The following is a 19,066-nucleotide window of genomic DNA, read 5'->3' as shown; positions in this document are numbered from 1 at the left end:
TGAAATAATAATGTTCCTGCACTGAGAAACTTTTTGTCACTCAATAACAGAAATTACTTGATAAAAGTAAAAAAAAAAAAGCTGATATGCCAAATCACCACCAGCTGTTTTTTGAGGATGTGTTTTTCCTTTAAATAGACAGTAACGATCACAGCATGGAGCCTTGTGTCATAAAGGAGCAGTTTGGGAGCAGAGAGGATTTGGTCTGTTTTGAGACTCAAACCTCTGATCGCTCATTTTGTTATCTCGTCCTGAATGAAATAATAGTCAAATAAAACCCTCTCATTTCGCTGAGGGGTCCCCCGGGAACCTCTTGAGGGGCCCTCAGGGTCCCCAGACCCCACTTTGGGAACAGTTGGTCAGGCCCACCTTTACAGGCTGCGGTAATGATGCTTGTTTGTCCAGCGGTCTGTAAATCACACCGACATTAGAGCTGTCACAGGATCCACTGGAGACACAGCAGACCATCACTAATACCCCCGAACCCTGGAGACGCGCCTCTCCGGATTTATACCACCAGCCAAACAAACAAAAAAAGACATTCAGTGAGGCTACAGAGGAGACAAAAGTAGTTTTAAACCAATACAGACCATCTTTAACGGGACACTCTGGTGGTACACAGCAGATCATTTAGGGTCAAAATGTCAAAGGAGCTTTAAATGTAATTTCAAACATTTAATTTCATTTTAAATAATTTGCTCTCTCTGGCCTCTGCTGAGGGACGGAAAGATTTTCATAGCTCACATCCTGAGACAAATGAAGATGCTTAATAACAGCGTTACTAATTTAAAGACATTTAAGCCACATTAGCAGCATGACTAAGGCAGCCAACTAGTTTTTTTCCAAAGATTCTCTATAACTAAAGACCATAGACAGTAAAAGAATGGACACAGCGACGCCATGTACTTTGACGTTGACCAGTGAAGTCACTTTTCCGATGAGGGCTGAGCGTTACTGCGCAGCCTCCAACTGAGCTTGAAGACGTAGATGTGACCTGTCTGAAAGTTGTAAGTCTTCTGGTAGCTGTGCCAAGAGAAATCTCAATCATTCCCAATCTTACAGAGACGGAGAGTGTAGGTATATGTAAGGAGATAACATAAGCACAGGCTAATTATTGCTAACTAAAATGCTAGTTAACATTAGTAATTAAACTTAAGCAGGTAATGTAAATCCAAACTGCCTGCAAGCTTCTCCTGTACTATACGGTAATTTATCTACGGTGCAACAGTAAGTCGCTTGGTTATGACACAATCGTTAGCCTATTTTTATAAAACCGTCTGCTACGGAGCCATAACCATAGACAGTATATAAGGGGACCAACAGACCCCGTTGCTCTGGACAGAGACCAGTGAAGGATATTAGAAGTCCCTTTTCCGGTGATCTCTTGCTTTACTGCGCAGCCTCCAACTGACAGAGACAACGTAAATGTGACGTGAGCAACGTGTCTGAAAGTTGTAAGTCTTCTGGTAGCTGTGACAAGAGAAATCTCAATCATTTCCAATCTTACAGAGACGGAGAGTGTAGGTATATGTAAGGAGATAACATAGGCACAGGCTATTGCTAACTAAAATGCTAGTTAACATTAGTAATTAATCCTAAACAGCTCATGTAAGTCGAAACTGCCTGCAAGCTTATCCTGTAATATACGGTAATTCCTCTACTATGTGACACAATGGATATGTGACACACGTTAGCCTATTTTTACAAAAACGTCTGCTATTGAGCTATAACGTGAGGTACAAGGTATGGAGCCTTTTATACATTGTCGTGTTTCTTTAGAATTAAACAATGGACAAATAGATTCTTTAAACGCTTCAGATGTAAAGTTATTCGCAGTCAAGTGAGGCCAAAATGAATGCTAGTCAGTGGAATGCTAACGGGAGGTGATGGCCAGGTAGCAACAAAATGGCGCCATTGGAGGTTCGAGTTCTGAAGCGAAGCTCACCCCCTTTGCCATAACGTGAGTTACAAGGTAATGGAGCCTTTTATACATTGTCGTGTTTCCTGTTTCCTAAATGGGCGCGACCTCATTTGAAAGTTAAATGACTACAGAGGGTTGATAAAACCCAGAAACATATTTGTCTGTTACTGACCCGCAGCTTTACACAACTTAATTATTGAAAAATCCTAAACTTTGTCTGGATTTGTCATGCAGAATTCATTTTTTTGCTTATTTTATTTTCTGCTCTTTTTCAATTATCAATGTTTATTCCAGTGTTTTTATCTGAATTCTGAGTTTGTTTCTTCAGAGAGCCAACGCCTCCTCTCTCTCAGGACTGAATCCTCCTCGTCTCCTGGGCAGCGTTTTGTCTTTATTCTCTGCGGCGTTCTTCATTCATTACAGCAGCTTTACTGGGAGACGAGCAGCTTTTATCGGCACTGCTGCCTGTAAAATCGCTCCGAGCCGGGCCGAGAGACTAACCTTTCAAACTGAGAGAGAGGGAGAGAGGGTTTGTTAGAGGAAAGATGGACGTTCAGACAGTAAACAGGAAGCAGTCCACCAATACACACACTCATTATCATTATTTCACACACAGGACGACTGCAGATAGACACATTTTCAGCAGCGTGTGTGTGTGTTATGATATTTATTGGGAAGCGATGGCTCCTGTAACCTCACCCATCGACCGCCCAGCGCTCCCATTAAGGCTGACTGGGATGTCCACGGGGAGAGAGAATGTGAGAGTGTGTGCATGTGTGTGTTTGTCTTCGAAGGGGAATCTTTGAAAGGCAATAGGTTGTTTCTTGGAGTGTTTATGGGCTGATACCTCCATCTGAGTGCTTGTACGTGTGCTTTCATAGTGTGTACTTACAGTGAAGTGTGTACTGTAAGTGCAACGGGGCAGCCAGGGCCTTAATTTAGCTCGTCACGTCAGACAGTCTATTATTATTACTACGTACTGTATAATTGGTCATATTTCAGTAAGAAGCCTCCTGTCTACTGTTAATACAAGGTTTACCCTTGTGCATCACTAGGGACATTTTAGCTTTTAAATTTTCCATATTTTTGATAACTTTGGCTGTGTTAATACATATGGCTTAACTTTTGGCGATGGTGTCATTTTTGTTTCCCAACTTTAGCTCCTATAATAAGTCTATAATAAACTGTAGCCAAAATAAAAACACTTAAAGGGATAGATCCCACCAAAAATCAAAAATACATATTTTATCTTTTACCTGTAGTGCTATTTATCAATCTAGATTGTTTTGGTGTGAGTTGCCCAATGTTGGAGATATCGGCCGTAGAGATGTCTGCATTCTCTCCAATATAATGGAACTAGATGGCACTCGGCTTGTGGTGCTTAAAACTCCAAAAAATGTTTTTTGAAAAACTTAACAGCAATGTCCATTTCCAGAAATCATGACCCCGGTTACTTAAGCTAATCCACACACCTGTTGTGGGCAGTTTCATGTAAGAACTATTTTCTTTCTACTGAACTACACCCGCAAACCATATCACCCTGCAGAAGGAAGCTTGTGGACATTAGTTTACTGCTAACTGATACCGCTAGCTCACCTGAGCTAGCTAACGTCACAGCTCAGCCGAGGAGGATTAATGTTTACAACAGCGCTTTTTACGAGTATGCTTTCTTCTGTGTGGGGATTTGGTTGGCGGATGTAGTTCAGTAGAAAATAGTTCCCTCGTGAAACTGCTCACCATCAGGTGTGTGGCTTATCTTGAGTAACAAGGTCATGATTTCTGGCAAGAGACATTGCTGTTGAGGGTTTTAATGTATTCTATTGCCGCTTTGAGCACCACAAGCCATGTGCCATCTAGTTTCATTATATTGGAGAGAAGGAGGACATCTTAACAGCCGATATCTCCAACATTGGGCAACTCGCACTAAAACAATCTGGACTGATGAACAGCACTACAGGTAAGTATGTATTTTTGATTTTTGGGGAGGAACTATCCCTTTAAATGCCCGCTACATTAACAACAAAGCACTTCTTATTCATGACATCGTTACAGAAAATAAAATAGACTTTATCTGCTTAACTGAAACCTGGCAAAATTAGGTTTTACATGACACTACAGTAAACCAAGCCAGACCAATTATTACACCACCCTTATCGGCAACCAGCAAAACCAACCCAGAATCAAAGCATGGATGTTAACCTACCTACGCAAACTGAACAGCAATAAAACAGAGCTCTTGGTTGTGGCCCCCCAAGGTGCTGCTCCAGAAGGTTGGAGATCTCATCCTGGATGTTGATGGGTGCGCCATCTGCCCATCTTCTGAGGTCTGCAACCTTGGTGTAATCCTGGACGCCACCTTCTGTTTCGATACTCCCATCAGATCCATCACCAAATCAGCCTTTTTTCATCTCAAAAACATCTCCAGACTTCAACCATCACTTTCTGACTCCGTGGCAGAAACCCTCATTCATGCTTTCATAACCTCCCGTTTGGATTACTCTGATGGAGTCCTGTCTGGGCTCCCCTGCAAAACCCTAGACAGGCTCCAGTATGTCCAAAACTCTGCCGCCAGGGTCCTCACCTACACCAAGACCTGGCAGCACATCACCCCAACCCTCATCCACCTTCACTGGCTCCCAATTAAGTCCTGCATCACATTTAAAATCCTCCTTCTCACCTACAAATACCTCCATGCCCTGGCCCCACAGTACCTCTCCGACCTCCTCCATCCATACACCCCTACATAAATAAAAGTTATTATTAAAAGGTATAGTGCGTAGTTTCTGTCGCCCCCTTGAAGAATTCTAAGTAATGTCAAAATTGTCAGAGCGTCCACGTGATACAAGCCGTCCGTGACACACACACACACACACACACACACACACACACACACACACACACACACACACACACACACACACACACACACACACACACACACACAGAGAGAGAGTTGTGTGGAGCTGATAGTCTTAATTAGCTTTGTAGCAACTCATTTGGCAATGGCTTGAATGTAACGGCCGTTCATTAACATCAAAAAGTTAAACGCACTAGAGCTTTAAGTACAGTACTTGAGTAAATTTACTTAGTTACATTCACCATTGCACATGGTAAAAGTTTAGCATGATAACATGGTATTAGCATGTCATAATTAGCATTAGGCCGGGAAATAAAACCTCAACGCTTCTCTCAAAAACGGTCAAGTAGTATTACGTTTTTATCATTTTTTCCCCCAATTTCAAAAATTTTTATTTTGGCAAACCTATTGTTTGGTGGCATGTGATAAGACAAGCAACAAGAACTGGTGCATTGAGAAGATTGATTTTGTTTAACAAAAAGCATTGTAGAAAAACTATATTTCTCAAACTAAGGTATTGATCTTGAAGTATCACTGAGGTTATTGTTTCCCAACGATGTTAACTGCTGCGTGTTGCGGGCATGACAAATCATATGTAGTCTTTAATTATCTTTACTGTAGGTTGTATTTTAAAACAAAACAAAAACATTGAATGAAAAACCACATCTGTTGAACATATCAAAGTGATTTTTTTGGCACTAATTCGAGTCTGGTTGAGTTTCCTGCGTCACTTCCCCGGGCAGAAGGGGCAGGAGTTGTTCTTGCTGGACTGCAGCCAGACTCTGATGCAGTCTTTGTGGATGGTGTGGGAGCAGCTCAGTGGGTGGCGGCTGTCTGGATCCACGTGGTTCTGACACATCAGGCAAAGTTTACGGGCCCCAACAGCACCTGCCGCCGCCGCCGCTCTCTGCGCGGGAGGCGTCGGCCTCTGGATGGGGCCCGGGTGCGCGGGCCGGCTGATGGGCCCCGGGGCCGACCTCTCGTTCTGGGCCAGCTTGAAGCCCACCTGCTCGATGACTTCTTCCATGGACATGCCGGCCAGCGTGCCGCGGGAGCTCTTTACCTGCTGGAGCAGCAACGTCAGCTGAGCCCTGTTGCATTGTGGGAAACGAGTCCCGAGCTTCTCCAGGACTTTGTCAAGTTTGCCGGCGGGGGCGGATGTGGCAGAGGCGGCGGGAGGCGGGGAGGGAACTACGGGAGGGGACGGGGAGAGACTGGGAGGGGGAGTCACCCTTATTGGAGGTCTGATGTTGGGCTGGAAATGAGGCGGAGGCAGGTGGTGAGGCTGGTGCTGGGGTGGGAAAGGGGGCTGGAACTGGTGTTGGGGTGGCGGGTGGTGGTAGCGGGGACGGTACTGGGGATGGTGAGGGGGCTGGTACTGGTAATAGGGGGGGTGTCTCTGGGGAGGGATTGGAAGATGTGGGGGCAGGAACTGGGGACGGACCAGTGATTGCATCACCTGGTTGAATTTCAGATCAGCCTGTGGGAGGAGAGAGAAAATAAGTTCAAGCCCTTGAACGCTGATATTCCTCCACCTGAGCTCCCCTCAAGTAACTTTTATTGATTAATTGACGTATCCTTGTAGTTGTAACAGATGTTGAAGGACCATAGTCACTCTCAACTAAAGGCTCTGTCGAGTTAATGTTACGTAACAATCAGAGATATTGAAGATAAAGCTACCACGGTTTAAAAGACATGACGGTTCAATTCAATTTTATTTATAGTATCAAATCATAACAGAGTTATCTCGAGACACTTTACAAATAGAGTGGGTCTAGACCACACTCTATAATTTACAAAGCCCCAACAATTACAGTAATTCCCTCAAGAGCAAGCATTAACAGTAGCTATTGCGACTTCGGTTGACAAATGTACTGTATTTTCCGGACTATAAGTCGCACTTTTTTTCCTACTTTGGCTGGTCCTGCGACTTATAGTCAGGTGCGACTTATATATCAAAATATATATAATTTAACATGTTTTTAAATGTTAATTGATACTGAAAACATTACCGTCTACACCCGCGAGAGGGCGCTCTAGGCTTGTGACAACTAGAATGCTGCTACTAAAGACAACTGAGAAAGAAAAGAGATAAACTGCAGGTAGTAAAATATGCAGCCGAAAACGGTAATCGAGCAGCAGAAAGAAAGTTTGAAATGAGAGAAACTTGTGAGGGACTGGTGAAAAGGTGACTCTTACTGCAATGAAGAAAACAAAGAAAGCTAATCGGCTAATCGCGGGCTGAAAGCGAGATGGCCAGAGCTGGAGGAAGGAGTCTGGAGGGGCTGGTCAACGGTGCAGCTACGTCTCCACGCCTTTTAATACCTCCATGCTCCACGCCCTGGTATCGTAGTTGTTCTGTGTGCTATTGTATAGTTCAATAACTGTTAATGTGTTACGGTAACATACCGGACACCTACCGTATTCAGCCTGTTGATCTGTGTGCTATTGTGTAGTTGACAGATGAAGAAAAAAAAAAAAAATTCTAAATAAATGCGACTTATAGTCCGGTGCGACTTATAGTCCGGAAAATACGGTATATTGTCTCAGGGGTGTATGTCATCATATTCGCCAACCCTACTGTATGCACTATATAATACCAGAATACACTTCTGAATCTGCTCACTCCAATGATTCCGTAAAGCTACATCCTGCCTGCACGGAGTGAAATATTCAGAGCACAATTGCATGTTTTTACAAGGCTTTTAAAATGTACAATATGTCACCATCCAGGCTGCATAAGGTTGGTTTGGTTGATAACCTGGAATGCTGGAAGTGTCGGGACAAAAGTGGTACCCTAGTAATAAATAAATAAATAAATAAATAAATAAATAAATAAATAAAGGTTGGGTTTAGGAAAAGAACACAGGGAAAGGCTTTAGTAACAAAACGGTGACAAAAACACACTTAGGAGAACAATAAATGGTTGGGTTTAGGAAAGAAACATTGGGTAAGGCTTATTAAAACAAAAACCAAAAAAAACGGCTGAAAAATTGCCACACGCAGGACACGAACCCGGGTCTGTTTTACCCATCCGCCAACCCAACCTACCTTTTACAAAATCCCCCGTTTCTTTCTACTACTCGCTACGGCGGAAATTTACTCGCAACGTAGGTCTATGGCGGCCGATTTGCGTCGATATACACGCAAATATGCAATTATGCGTCTTGATAACACGCAAAAACGGAATACAAATTGGCGTTTTATACGTACGCCAATTCATGAGATCAGTCTGCCTATAGGTTGCTTGATAAAGTGGGGGAGTACAACTTGAATGGGGGAAGTATCATTCGTACACTTTGGACATTTAATGGCGTTCCGGCTCATAAACATAGCATCCAACTAGAAAACATGACCGATGGATACATTTTGATAGAATACTGTACCTACATATAGGCAAGGTTGTAAACTGAAGGGCTCTGTGCATCACCGTCTCTTTTTCCTTTATTTTTCTTTTCATTATTTATTTATTCGGCCCGCTGATATTTCGGTGGGGCTCTAGTGCTTACCATGGGGATCTGCGGCAGAGACGGCAAGTTGATCCTGGGGAGGGACTCTAACTCTCGACCCTGCTTGAGCTGCTGCAGAACCTCCTGGAAGCGGCTCTGGAGGTCGGCCTGGTTCTTCCGGACCAGAGCTTCGTTCTTCTCCCACTTCTGTCTCTCCTGAGGGTACTGGTGCGGGAACTCCACCCTGAGCGTGTTCAGGTACTGACCCACCTGGGACAAGGTGGGACAAAGTCGGGACAGTTACGTGCATGTCTACCATTTGTTTTCATACCACGGGGTTTAGATGGACGCGGACGCCTGTACCTCTCTCAGCCAGGTCTCGACGCGAGCCATGGCGACGTCCCTCTGCCTGTCCACGGCGGCGATCTCGTCCTGCAAGGCCTGCAGCTCGGCCTGCTGCGCCTCCTTCCGCACTCGCTCCATGTCCTGCCTCAGCTCGTCCAGCTCCTCCTGCCACCGCCGCTGCTCCTCGCTCTGCTCCTCCGTGAGAGCCGTTAGCTTTCTCTCACTTTCCTCCAGCTCCTTGGACAGCCTTAAAAAATTAATGTTTTTTAACATTAATATGCGTTTCCCCCAGCCTGCCTATGGTCCCCCAGTGGCTAGAAATGGTGATAGGTGTAAACCGAGCCCTGGGTATCCTGCTCTGCCTTTGAGAAAATGAAAGCTCAGATGGGCCGATCTGGAATCTTCTCCTTATGAGGTCATAAGGAGCAAGGTTACCTCCCCTTTCTCTGGTTTGCCCGCCCAGAGAATTTGGCCCACCCATGAGAGAGAGAGAGAGACATCATGGCTTTCAAACGAGCAAAGTGGCAGTTGGTCAAGGCCACACCCCCACTCTCCACCTTCAGATACAGTATTAGGGGACCACTAAGGTCTATATAAAAGAAACTTCAGATACAGTATTAGGGGACCACTAAGGCCTATATAAAAGAAACTTCAGATACAGTATTAGGGGACCACTAAGGTCTATATAAAAGAGACTTCAGATACAGTATTAGGGGACCACTAAGGTCTATATAAAAGAGACTTCAGATACAGTATTAGCATCTATCTATCTATCTATCTATCTATAAGCATCCAAAGAGCACCATGTCATGGGACCTTTTAGACTCGCCCACGTTTAAAGTTCTGTTTAAATGTCACGGAAATTAGACGTTAGGAACATTCGTAGCATCTAGTATCTCTAACGTATTTAAGGGGCACAATGTTTATTGCCACTTCTGGAAGGCTTTTATCTTGAAGCAGCTGCAGACACACAAAGTACACAGAGTACTCCCCTATGGCTAACTTGTTGCTTGATGTAATTTTTTAATATCTGGTGTAAATAAAGGCTGGCTTCAGTTGCGTCCCTTCTGTTCACAGTTTAGGGTCGAGTGTAGAAAAGCGCTCCAAAAGTCACATAATGAAAAGATATTATTGGAATCAAACACCACCTTCCTTTGCGTTTTCATTCATCACTGTGTTCTTGGTCTGTACCTGTTCCTCTCCTCCTCTGCTCGGTTCTTCTCCGACATCATTTCCTGTTTCTTGGCTAAGAAGTTCTTCCTGGTGGCTTTGGAGTTGTTGAGCTGCAGTTTAACTCGCAGAGACTCCAGTTTGTCCATAAGAGCCTGAAAACACAGTCACAGTGGGGTTGTGGAATACACTTCTGTTAAAAAGGCCACAACAACAACAACAACAACAACAACAACAACAACGACAACAACTCCACAGAGTACCGGCACGCGGTCCCACCTGGTACTGGCGCGTGGCCTCCTCCTTCCTTTTCTGCACTTGTTGTTTGTGTTTCTCGTGTGCCACCCCTTCCTCGTCCTGCTGCTTCATCAGAGTGTCGTACTGCTCCGTCAGGCTGGAGCTGTACTCCAACATGGCCGCCACCTGACTTTCCCAGTCGGCGTCCGTGTTGACGCCGCAGTCCTCGGTCGCGCGGTCCGTCTGCACGGCCTGCATCTTCTGCAGCAGCTCTGGGACAGGGAACCGAACCAACGAGACAAACGTCTCTGTCAGTAAACAAAGAGGGGACATCGGGAAAACACCGCAACGATTTGAAGACCGGCTGGATTCTTCCCACCGGAGCTGCCACTGAGGCTCACGGGCATTACGGATTCATCGGTTTCAGCCGCTATTCGACACGTTCACCTATCGGTAGGATTGGGCATCGAGAACCTGTTCGAACTCGGAACTTCAAACAATATGGAGATATGAACTACTTTTACTCAAGTACTGTACTTAAGTACAAATTTTAGGTACTTGTACTTTACTCGAGTGTTTTCTTTTCATTCTACTTTTTACTTCTACTCCACTACATTTATTGGACATATTCAACAAATAATTGATGAGGTACTATCAGCAGTGGAAGGAATATTCGGATCCTTTACTTTAGTAATTGTAATCCACCACCACTCTGTGGTAATACGTATCTTTTGATACTGTAGCGAACTGCGTGGACTCAGTCAAAGCACAAGAGATGGAGAACTCTGTGGAAGTTTACCCAACCCCTTCAAACACTCGATACACAAACGTCATCAACCTGCCCCAGTGTCTCAGTCATGGTAACCCAACAATGTTTATAAAAAAAAACAAAAAAAACACACATTATCAAGACTAAAACCTAGGTAACGTTAATGCACAACAAAAACACTAACAGAACCTCATTTACACACTTAAACTACACTAATAACCTAGTCCCATGATGCTTTGCACTGCCGTGCAGAAAGGTCAACACAACGGGATCCTTCCGGCCGTTACAACAGTCATGATGATGCTTTTTGTACTTTTACCTAGGTAAAATGTTGAGTGCAGGACTTTTACTTGTGACAAAGTATCTTTGCAGTGTGGTATTAGTACTTTAACCACTGTTACTCCCTTTATAAACACCGACATGCTGTTACCTTCCACGGTCATGTTTGCTAACGCTAGCTCCAGGACCTCCTCCTCCTCCTGAGTTATATTTCGGACTTCATGCTTTTCTTGTTCCGATGGCATGTTCGCTGTTTCCCCGCTAGCAGCCATGCTACCATAAAGTACACAAATGAAACAGGAAGTAATCCGCTGCCTATCAGAGCCGATATAAACACCACGTGTTAGCTAAACGGCTGCCCGGTGACGGAAACGGGAACTCTCAGCATCAGAAAAGTTATTTAACCTAACATTTTTGCGGTATTAGCGGTTGCTCAACTCTAGTTTACAACTGCCACCGCCGTTGATTTGCTAGTTAACTAGCTACGCGGAAACGTAAAAGTGTGTGTGTCGCTGAATATGATCCGGCTGAAACCACACAAAGATCGTCTATAGTTTTTTTTTTCTTTGCTTCAAAAAACGATGTTAATATATAGCTACACCCCCAAAATAAGATAAATTCTAAAATAAAATAGCTAGGGTGAATGAGACTGAAGTATTGAACTATAGTATTAAATCTATTGATTTATGTAGACCTACTTTAGCGTGTTTTACTTCTTAGTATAGCCTATTACACCAAGTTAGAGTTTTTATAAGATACAAATTTAATTTGATCACTTCGATTTTTTTCAAATTTTGCTACTTTCACCCTTGAGGTAATTTTCCTAAAATAATAGGCAATTTTGTGTTGTGAATGGTGAATTTAAGAGTAGAGAAAATTTTAAACGTGGCTTTGTTTTTATAATATGACTTCTGCTTTAATCAAATTGGCCTTAAATTAATCTAATAATTTAATTATTAATCACTAAATTATTCAATTCACATCCGTATTTATCGATTTATTTTGGTTACTTGATAAAGAGTGCCCGGCTCTATGCAGGTACTCTGAGTCGTCGTCAAACTCGCGTTGCCAGGAAAGCGCGGCAGAGTGAGACCTCCTCTCTGACTCCCATCAGACGCACCAGGACTCCTGTGGTCATATGACAAAGCTGGGAAAACCTCCTGACTCCCCCCCCCTCCCCTCCTCGCTCTGTCAGTCGACTGATTTCTGTCTGTCGCTGTATGTGTGTGTGTGTGTATATGTGTGTCCGTTAGCTAGCTGTTAGCTATCGTCACTATCAACCGCAGTTAACTACGCGACCATGGCGGACACAGCCAGGGACCCTCCACCGCAGCACACCGACTTCCATGAGCTTGAGGACGGGGAGGACCTGTTCCCGGAGCCGGCTGCCACACTAGAGGTGAGGAGGAAGAGGAGGAGGTGATGAAGGGAGGCCGAGGGGAGCTCTCTGGCAGGCAGGGCGTGATGCTTTCCATCTGACAACAGATGGAAACTTAGAGGAGAGGGTGCAGGCAGGGAGGAGACCTTTTACAACGGTTATTTTTTGAATGGGGTTTGGTGTGTGCGCGGAAACTTCTGTTTTATTCATCACTGCACTGTCATCATTCAGCAAACATCCGTTTATACAGCACTGGAAACGCTGTGTGTAACAACACCAACGGTGGCCTTCAGAGCCCCAGTTACAGGAGCCCAGTAGGGTCATTGGCGCGGATAAAAAACGCACAATAGGTGTGTTTGATCGCCGTCAGATGACAGTCACACAGGTGTGGGGGTGATGCATTCAGGGCAGACTGAAAAAAACGGACAAACATCAAGAGTGCAGTTCAGCAGATTAAAGCCCTTTCTTTGTTGTGTTTTTGAATAAATGAAAGACACCGGTTGAAGTTTTGAAGTTTAATTAATCCTAAATCATGCTTTCATGGTGGAAGCCACAGAAAAATAAAGGGTGTAATCCAGCAGGTAGTTGTGTCCTGACAGGGTTTTTAACACAGTGTTAGGATGGCTCTTAAACTACTAAATTAAGAGTTAATGTCAACTGCAACTTTCAGTAAAATGCAGCGATGCACACAACTACATTAAACTAAACACAGGCAGGGTAGTTGTACTGGATTGGATTTAGAGTGGGCTGGTGTTCATAATATTTAGTTTATTTTTTTTTTCAGAATATGGATAGAAAACCTCAGGGACATGTTTCAGCTTCTCAGAAACAATGATTACACATTGTATAAGGAAAATACATTGAATCCAAATCAACTTTATTGGCCAATTGTGTTGACACAAGAAATTGCATGTTACCGATAATTCTCAACATATTTCCACAGAGTGCAGAGAACACATTTACAGCATGATACAAATGTTCCAAAAAAGCTGGGACAGGAGCAACAAAAGACTGGGGAAAGTTGAGGAATGCTCAAAAAACACCTGTTTGTAACATTCCACAGGTGAACAGGTTAATTGGAAACAGGTGAGTGTCATGATTGGGTATAAAAGGAGCATCCCCCATAAGGCTCAATCATTCACAAGCAAGGATGGGGGTGAGGTTCACCACTTTGTGAACAGCTGCGTGAGCAAATAGTCCAACGGTTTAAGAACAATATTTCTCAACGTACAATTGCAAGGAATTTAGGGATTTCATCATCTACGGTCCATAATATCAAAAGATTCAGAGAATCTGGAGAAAGCTCTACAAGTAAGCGGCAAGGCCGAAAACCGACATTGAATGCCCGTGACCTTCGATGCCTCAGGCGGCACTGCATTAAAAACCGACATCATTGTGTAAAGGATGTTACCACGTGGGCTCAGGAACACTTGGGAAAACCATTGTCAGTTAACACAGTTCGTCGCTACACCTGCAAGTGCAAGTTAAAACTCTGCCGTGCAAAGCGAAAGCCATACAGTAGATTGTTATCAGCGCAAAGTTCAAAAGACAGCATCTGTGACGGTATGGGAGTGTGTTAGTGCCCATGGTATGGCATTAATGGTGCCTTCACAGATGTGCAAGTGCACATCTGTGAAGGCACCATTAATGCTCAAAGGTCCGTACAGGTTTTGGAGCAACGTGTGCTGCCATCCAAGCCACGTCTTTTTCAGGGACGTTGCTGCATATTTTAACAGGACAATGCCAAGCCACATTATGCACGTGTTACAACAGCGTGAAAACGTGTGGCCAGTATGAAGCGCAAAATACGACAACAGAGACCCCGGACTGTTGAGCAACTGAAGTCGTAAATCGAGAAAGAATGGGAAAGAATTCCACCTGCAAAGCTGTAACGATCAGTGTCCTCAGTTCCCAAACACTTGTTGAGTGTTGTTATAAGGAAAAGTGATGTAACGCAGTGGTAAACATGCCCCTCACCCAGATTTTTTTGGAACGTGTTGCAGGCATCAAATTAAAAATGAGTGAATATTTGCAAAATAAAACAATGAATCAGTTTAAACATTAAATATCTTGTATTTGTAGTGTATTAAATATAGGTTGAAATAAGATTTGCTAATCATTGTATTCTGTTTTTATTTACGTTTTACACAACGTCCCAACTTCATTGGAATTGGGGTTTGTACATGTAGATTGAAGAAGGTATTTGGTGCAACTAACAGAAAGCAAGATACTGACCTTTTAGTTTGGCAGAATCTACTCTCACTATTAATATATGCAGATGATAAGAAAGTTGTGGATGACAGCGAAATCCTATTGAAAGCTAAAAAGTTTTGTTGTAGATCAACACCCAAATAAGTAAAGCAGCACCTGTTTTAATGTAAGCCAGCATGACGATAACATCAGAAGTTCCCTTGAAGATCATCGTGTATATGTTTCTCCATAAATGCAACACATACATATATAACACATGTTTTAACTGCAGTCGTTCATTCATACTAGTTAACCAGGCTTCTTGTAGGACTGTGGTAGTGGACGAGATTACTGCTGCATTTTCTTCTTCATATCACAGCCTCTGCTCTGAACGTCAACAGTTTTCGTCAAGTTTTATTGGTTTAGGCATTTCAAAGTGAACTTTTACTTATTACTTCCACCAACATAAAAAAAAAAAGTTTGGTTCAGCTCACCACATTACAAGGAGAAAGATGTTGGCACCTTTAAACCAGAACTACATCCTGCTAGTGATAAATCCAAAGGTCTTTTTGGGTGAACTGACCCTCTTAAGATTTGAGTGTAAGAGGAATGAGACCTCTTTTCTGTGAACATCTCACATTATCAGTTTCTCAGTTAAAAAGTAGCTTCTTCAGCTGTGTTGTAACTTAAGCTCAGAGACACGCACGCACGCACGCACGCACGCGCACACACACACACAATTAAAGAGTGCTGTTGTGACACTCATCACCAGGAATGAAATCCCTGAGTGCTGACATGGCAGAAGTGTGTGTGTGTGTGTGTGTGTGTGTGTGTGTGTGTGTGTGTGTGTGTGTGTGTGTGTGTGTGTGTGTGTGTGTGTGTGTGTGTGTGTGTGTGTGTGTGTGTGTGTGTGTGTGTGTGTGTGTGTGTGTTTACAAGGACTGATAAACAAATGCCGGATGTTAAACATACAGTCACCAACACTTCTAAGGTGGTCTGGGGTCAAGTGGAGTGTTAAATAACCTTTGACTTCTCCCTTTTCCTCCTTTAGTGTCTGAGTTTGCAGTATCATGAAGCAGAATCTCTTCTGAATCTCTTTCTATGTACAGTCAGTGTCCACTTTATTATGTACACCTGGCTAAAACTAAAGCAGTGTAATAATACAACAGTCCTGCAATAAATCCTCCTTCAGGTTATCATGTTCACTTTGTGTTGAAACCGTTTCGGAGACCTGTTGATTCGACTTGTAGTGCTGTTGTTTATAGGTGAGGGGGGGAAGAATTGATACAGCATGGTATCCCAATATTTTCTGTGGCAATACTGTATCGATACAAAGACGCCAAGTATCGATCTTTTATAAAAAAAAAAAAAAAATATGTGTTGGTCAGTTTGTCTGCTTGACAATCCCATTTTGCAGCAATAAAATAGAAGTGAGATGAACAAACAGAGAAATGTATCTTTTTAGATGAAACCGATGTTGACAAAGATTCCTTTTGGGGACATTGTTTGAATTTGGGAAAAATTTGAAGTTGGAGAAAAGGTAATAAATTGCAATATATCGCAGAAGATTGCAATATGTTTAAAATTGCAATAATGTGGCGGCCTCTAGCTCACCCAGTAAGAGCGCTCGCCCCATGTTGGCTGAGTCCTGCAGCGGTGCAGGGTTCGAATCCGACCTGCTGCCTTTTGCTGCATGTCATCCCCCATCTCTCTCTCCCCCTTTCATGTCTATCCACTTCAAATAAAGGGAAATGCCCCCAAAAAAGAATCTTTAAAATCGCAATATCGTATCGTGACATAAATATTGTGATGATATCGTATCGTGAGGCCTCTGGTGATTCCCACCCCTACTGTTGTTGCATTTTACTGTGATTGTGTGGTCATATAAGGCACCAGGGCGCCCCATGTTAGTTTTGTGTTTTGTTAGTGTCAGCAGCATCATTCAGCTCTGTCATGAACTTCCTCTGTAGTGTCCTCATGTTCCCTTTTTCCCAAAGCTATTTCCTGCGGAGAGCCATGCTAGCAGCTAGCAGTGTTTTAACACATTAGGGCTTTTAATGAATTGCTGTAAGACTGGTTCATAATTCTGCACTTGGGCCTGAGTGATCGATTGAACTCTTGGTTAGATGTTGTACTGGTTGTTTGCAATTGAGACATTTGTATTAATTGACCATTGCATTGTAAGTACAATTGGGTCAGTAAGAGATGCATAATGTAATCTGGTATCTGTCTTCATTTTTGTGTGTGTGTGTGTGTGTGTGTGTGTGTGTGTGTGTTTTAGTGTTTCCTCTGACCCCTCTCTGTGTGTTTGCTGAGTAAAGAGGGGGGAAGCTCCACTCTATCATCACTCATTTCCTCTTCTCTCTCCCTGTATCCTCTCCTTTTCCTATCCGCTCAGCTCAAATCTCTCCATCTTCCTCTTCTTTTCCTCGACTCCAGCTGTGAATGGGTCTATGAGTTTGTCTCTTCAGATGTGTTTTTGAAGCAGCAATTGAGTGTTTCATTCAGTGTTTCCCCCCCCTTGTCACACAGAAGCTGACCAGAGAAACTTGCATAAAACTCTTGTTTGTGTGTGTGAGTGTGTGTGAGAGAGAGAGAGATAAAGTTGCAACACACTCTGCACATGTGATTCAGTATCTGTTGACTGCTACATGCAGATGAGCAGCAGAGAAGGAATGTTCTTCAGTGTTTGTGTTGTTTACCAGCCAGGGGTGTGGTGCCTTGCTAAAGGGCACGTCAGCTGAAGTTGTTGCAGGAGTTTGAATATAAAGAAGTGCTTCTCAGCTGTTCTTTCACCTTTCCAGTCGTGTAGTGAAAAACATTGGCACTGCATTAAAGACGTATAGGGGCTGCGTTGGTGGCATGCTTCTAAATGAAATTATGAGAAATGATCCAGGATGTCCAGTTGAAGGAGTTTGAAGGGTTATCGGATGATGAAACACTTCACAGGTTTATAATCCTATAAAACAGGATTTTACTGCTTTGGAAAGTTGCAATAATTGTATCCTTCATCTTTGTGATTGCCTTGTAAACCGTAGAAATGGCAGCAATCATGTAACAAAGTGGTCAACAAGGAATGTGAGTGTGCATGTATATGTATGTATGTATGTATGTGTGTGTGTGTGTGTGTGTGTGTATGTATATATATATATATATATATATATATATATATATATATATATATATATATATATATATATATATATATATATATATATATATATATATATATATATATATATATATATATATATATGCAGCAAAAGTTGAACGTTTTAGTTGAACGTTTTAGTCGACAACCCTGTGGTTCTGCTATAGCTTCTGCCTCTGGACCCCTGCTGTGCGGACACACTTATTGAAATTTAATAATGAGCATCAATATTTGAGTTACAAAAACCAAATCAATGTAGAAAAAAACTTTCAGTGCTCTCTGAGAGGATAAAAGTCTGTTCCCACAGTGTGTGCGTAAATTAACCTAACATAAGTTGTTTTCTTGAAGTTATTACCTCTGCCAAAGAGTTATGTTTTTGAATCGGTCTGTTTGTCTATCTATCCGCAGGATTAAAGAAACACTACTTGCCCTGTTTCAATAAAACTTCATGGAAGGGTGTAGCATGGGCCAAGGAAGAACCGATTACATTTTCCAAATCACAGGGTGGATACACAAATCATTTTTCACTTTTGTAAACATTGATAAGATTGATTGATAAGATGAAATAAGGCGTTCGTGCTGCATTCATGTAGTGTCGGATTAATTCAGAAAAACAATTTTGCGACCGGGAAATTCACACTGCATTAAGATTGTAAAATAGGGCATGCCTTGGAGGAGGTCTACATTCTCTGAGTGCCCTTCTAGTTTATTCTGTTATTTTACTGTGTTAGCCTCAATTGGCCCCTAATTCCCCAGTTGGTGTTGATGGGCTCTATTCGTGTTAGCTATTTGAGTTTGCTATAATGGTTAGCTTTAAATATGTGTATTGTTTGTTATGAACAGTGATGTAGAGCAATTTGCAGTTCTTCTACATGTCTATGATTGTCCTCAAAGCTAGTTATGAGAAAGCTTTCTTGTGGATTAAAGGGCTTTTGTTTTGGAAGGCACCAGCCTTACTATAAATACTGATCACAGATTTGCTTTAAATAAACTAAAATTCCTACTTTGAATGAGAGTTAGTCTAATCTGTTAATTCTCTGCTGTAGTAGCAGCTGCAGCAGCCTGCCAATGCACCACCATTTCCATTCAGACATTTTTCTGCACTAAAGCATGAATGTGATAAGTACATGTCATGGAAATATGTCCGGTAGTTTTCCAGTTGGACAGCCGATCGGGGACAATGTGCTGTGGTTTGCAACTTTAATCACGCAAACAGTCCTTCTGTTTCACTTAACTGGAATAAGCCCCCACAGACTCTGAAACTGCATTTTAATTATCAGTATATTGTCATTATCTGGAATATTTGCGCTCCTTCCCTAA

General features: G+C 42.7%; 2 protein-coding genes across 2 annotated transcripts in view; one reads left to right on the top strand and one right to left on the bottom strand.

Moving 5' to 3' along the window:
- Positions 1-5,384: 5,384 nt before the first annotated feature.
- On the bottom strand, positions 5,385-11,601 carry rnf214 (ring finger protein 214). Its single transcript, XM_028578154.1, has 6 exons — positions 11,179-11,601; positions 10,022-10,251; positions 9,764-9,897; positions 8,591-8,819; positions 8,288-8,497; positions 5,385-6,258 (listed from the first exon to the last, which is right to left on the bottom strand). Exons 1-6 carry the CDS (start codon positions 11,297-11,299, stop codon positions 5,506-5,508), a joined length of 1,677 nt encoding a protein of 558 aa, XP_028433955.1. The 5' UTR covers positions 11,300-11,601; the 3' UTR covers positions 5,385-5,505.
- A 495-nt stretch (positions 11,602-12,096) lies between these two features.
- The window catches only part of snx2 (sorting nexin 2), a 32,794-nt gene continuing 25,824 nt past the window's right edge, over positions 12,097-19,066 (top strand). Inside the window, exon 1 of the mRNA XM_028578136.1 lies at positions 12,097-12,426. Coding sequence (XP_028433937.1) covers positions 12,328-12,426 — 99 coding nt within the window. The 5' untranslated portion in view covers positions 12,097-12,327. The remainder of the gene's footprint in view (positions 12,427-19,066) is intronic.

Source organism: Perca flavescens, chromosome 5 (assembly GCF_004354835.1).
Source record: "Perca flavescens isolate YP-PL-M2 chromosome 5, PFLA_1.0, whole genome shotgun sequence".
Lineage (NCBI taxonomy): Eukaryota > Metazoa > Chordata > Actinopteri > Perciformes > Percidae > Perca > Perca flavescens.
The sequence above is the reverse complement of the archived record's forward strand: the minus strand, read 5'-3'. Positions and strand labels throughout refer to the sequence as shown.

Excerpts from the sequence above, each read along its gene's own strand:
- rnf214 (XM_028578154.1), bottom strand. The coding sequence starts at position 11,299 with ATGGCTGCTAGCGGGGAAACAGCGAACATGCCATCGGAACAAGAAAAG. Across the intron at positions 9,898-10,021 it reads AGGCCACGCGCCAGTACCAG|GCTCTTATGGACAAACTGGA; the intron begins GTGGGACCGCGT and ends CTGTGTTTTCAG. Across the intron at positions 8,820-9,763 it reads GCAGAGGAGGAGAGGAACAG|GCTGTCCAAGGAGCTGGAGG; the intron begins GTACAGACCAAG and ends TAATTTTTTAAG.